This window comes from Penaeus monodon, chromosome 23 (genome assembly GCF_015228065.2).
Source record: "Penaeus monodon isolate SGIC_2016 chromosome 23, NSTDA_Pmon_1, whole genome shotgun sequence".
Taxonomy (NCBI): Eukaryota; Metazoa; Arthropoda; class Malacostraca; order Decapoda; family Penaeidae; genus Penaeus; species Penaeus monodon.
This window is the reverse complement of record NC_051408.1, coordinates 39,268,275-39,270,061: the sequence shown is the minus strand read 5'-3', so window position 1 is coordinate 39,270,061 and position 1,787 is coordinate 39,268,275. Positions and strand designations below refer to the sequence as shown.

The following is a 1,787-nucleotide window of genomic DNA, read 5'->3' as shown; positions in this document are numbered from 1 at the left end:
GAATTTCTCAGATTAAAATGCCAAGAATATAAAATGGCAAGATAATCTACTCTTCGACTTTCTCTGCTACCACGTCTGGCGATCATATGATAACGAACATTTTGAATAAATGAAATAAAGCGATCGAACATTTTCTTCTCTTTTTATTGGTAATTTGCGAAAACGGAATTAAATGGCAACAACTACGCTTGATTATCCAAATAATCAGGATTCAGAATTTATTTATATATTCTGTATGTGTAGCTCTATTCATATCTCTCTATCGACCTTCCTGCCTCTTATACATTCATACATATCTATCTACACACACACAGTATGTTGTGTATGAATTAAACAGATTTTTAAAAAAATAAATGAATGTCAAATATCTGACATAGATAATTTTCTTTGTTTCTCGTTAAGAAAACTAAATAGATTGACAACAAATTATGTTTATTGTCTATAAAATCGTAAAAGTAAGAAATAAAAAAGTCACACAAGACTATGCTATATATTTTATGACCAGATGGAAATTTAGATGAACAAAAAGGCACGGGTTTGAGGTCTTCTTTAAACGACATAATCTAAAAGTGTTTATTCGGACCTTATCAATTCTACGTCTATATCTCTATCTTCATCTTTATTGATTTCTCTATCTCTATCTCTGTTTCAATGTGTCTTATCTATTTTCTTTCTTTCCTTCTTTCTTTTTGTCTGTATGCCTTTATCTTTACATATATACAGAAGTCAGAATAGTGACACACGTGGTAAACAGATGCAATCATGCTTATAGGTGTGGATAACTAAGAGTTGTGAATTTTGCTATATTCCATTGAGAAGCGTCAAATACAAGTTTGCTTTATGAAAATTCCTAAATCACATTAACTGAATCTAGGTTACTCAAAAGTAGAAAAGGATAAGACTTACACATAACGACGAATGAAATATATAAACAATTCTTACAATTCATGACTTGCCAGATGATCACAGATCTGGAAAATTCAAGATTTGACTTTTAAAGTTCAAGTACATATCAGTAAAATCGCATGTCCTTCTAGAAGAAGTAGGTCTCTGGAATAAATACGGGAAGGAACAAGCAGAAGGACACATCGGTGGCGTTGTCTCCCCTGCGAAGTCAGCTGAACTGCCAGTCATGATCCTTCCCCGTTCTTTGGTGAGACAATGAGATCGTGATTTTCATTTGTAAACCCAGTTACAGTACAGCACCTGAATAGTTGGTTCTATTTTTTTTCTCTTATATTTCTTTTTCATTCTTTTTGAAATACGGGAAATTTTACTCTTGCAGAATGTTGTAATTATGAATATATTGAACTTCTTTTCTTTCAGATCGTGGTTTTGGCCATAATAGCAATGGTTTACTCGGCGAAGGCTGGTGGAGGCGGATACGGGAGCAGAGAAGGCGGTGGCGGAGGTGACTTTGGTAATGCCGGTGGATTTAGTGGTGGCGGAGGAGGACACGGTGGAGCTGGAGGATTTAGTGGAGGTGCTAGAGGATTTAGCGGCGAATGAGGTGGAGGCAGCGTCGTCCGCGCACCCTTGGTCGGTGTTGGCGTTCTTCCTAACGTCGGCGGCGGCTCGGGCTTCAGCGATGGCAACGTCGGTGGATTTGGCCAAGGTGGAGGACGAGAAGGGAGAGGATCCTTCGGCGGAGGACGAGGAAATGGCGGAGGAAGCTACGAATGGTAACAGTCATACCCAAAGAACATTTCCGTAACCTGGATTAAACCTAAATAAAACTGCAAAGAAGCCAACATGTCCTTCTTTTTCTTTTTACCAAAAATAGAGAT

General features: G+C 37.6%; 1 protein-coding gene and 1 pseudogene across 1 annotated transcript in view; both read left to right on the top strand.

Annotated features, from left to right (window-relative positions):
• LOC119588251 (glycine-rich RNA-binding protein 10-like) overlaps window positions 1-912 on the top strand; it is a 2,032-nt gene extending 1,120 nt beyond the window's left edge. Inside the window, exon 3 of the mRNA XM_037936947.1 lies at window positions 875-912. Within this exon, the coding sequence (XP_037792875.1) occupies window positions 875-912 (38 nt within the window). The remainder of the gene's footprint in view (window positions 1-874) is intronic.
• Window positions 913-1,132: 220 nt separating this feature from the next.
• Window positions 1,133-1,686, top strand: LOC119588410 (annotated as a pseudogene).
• Window positions 1,687-1,787: the final 101 nt, after the last annotated feature.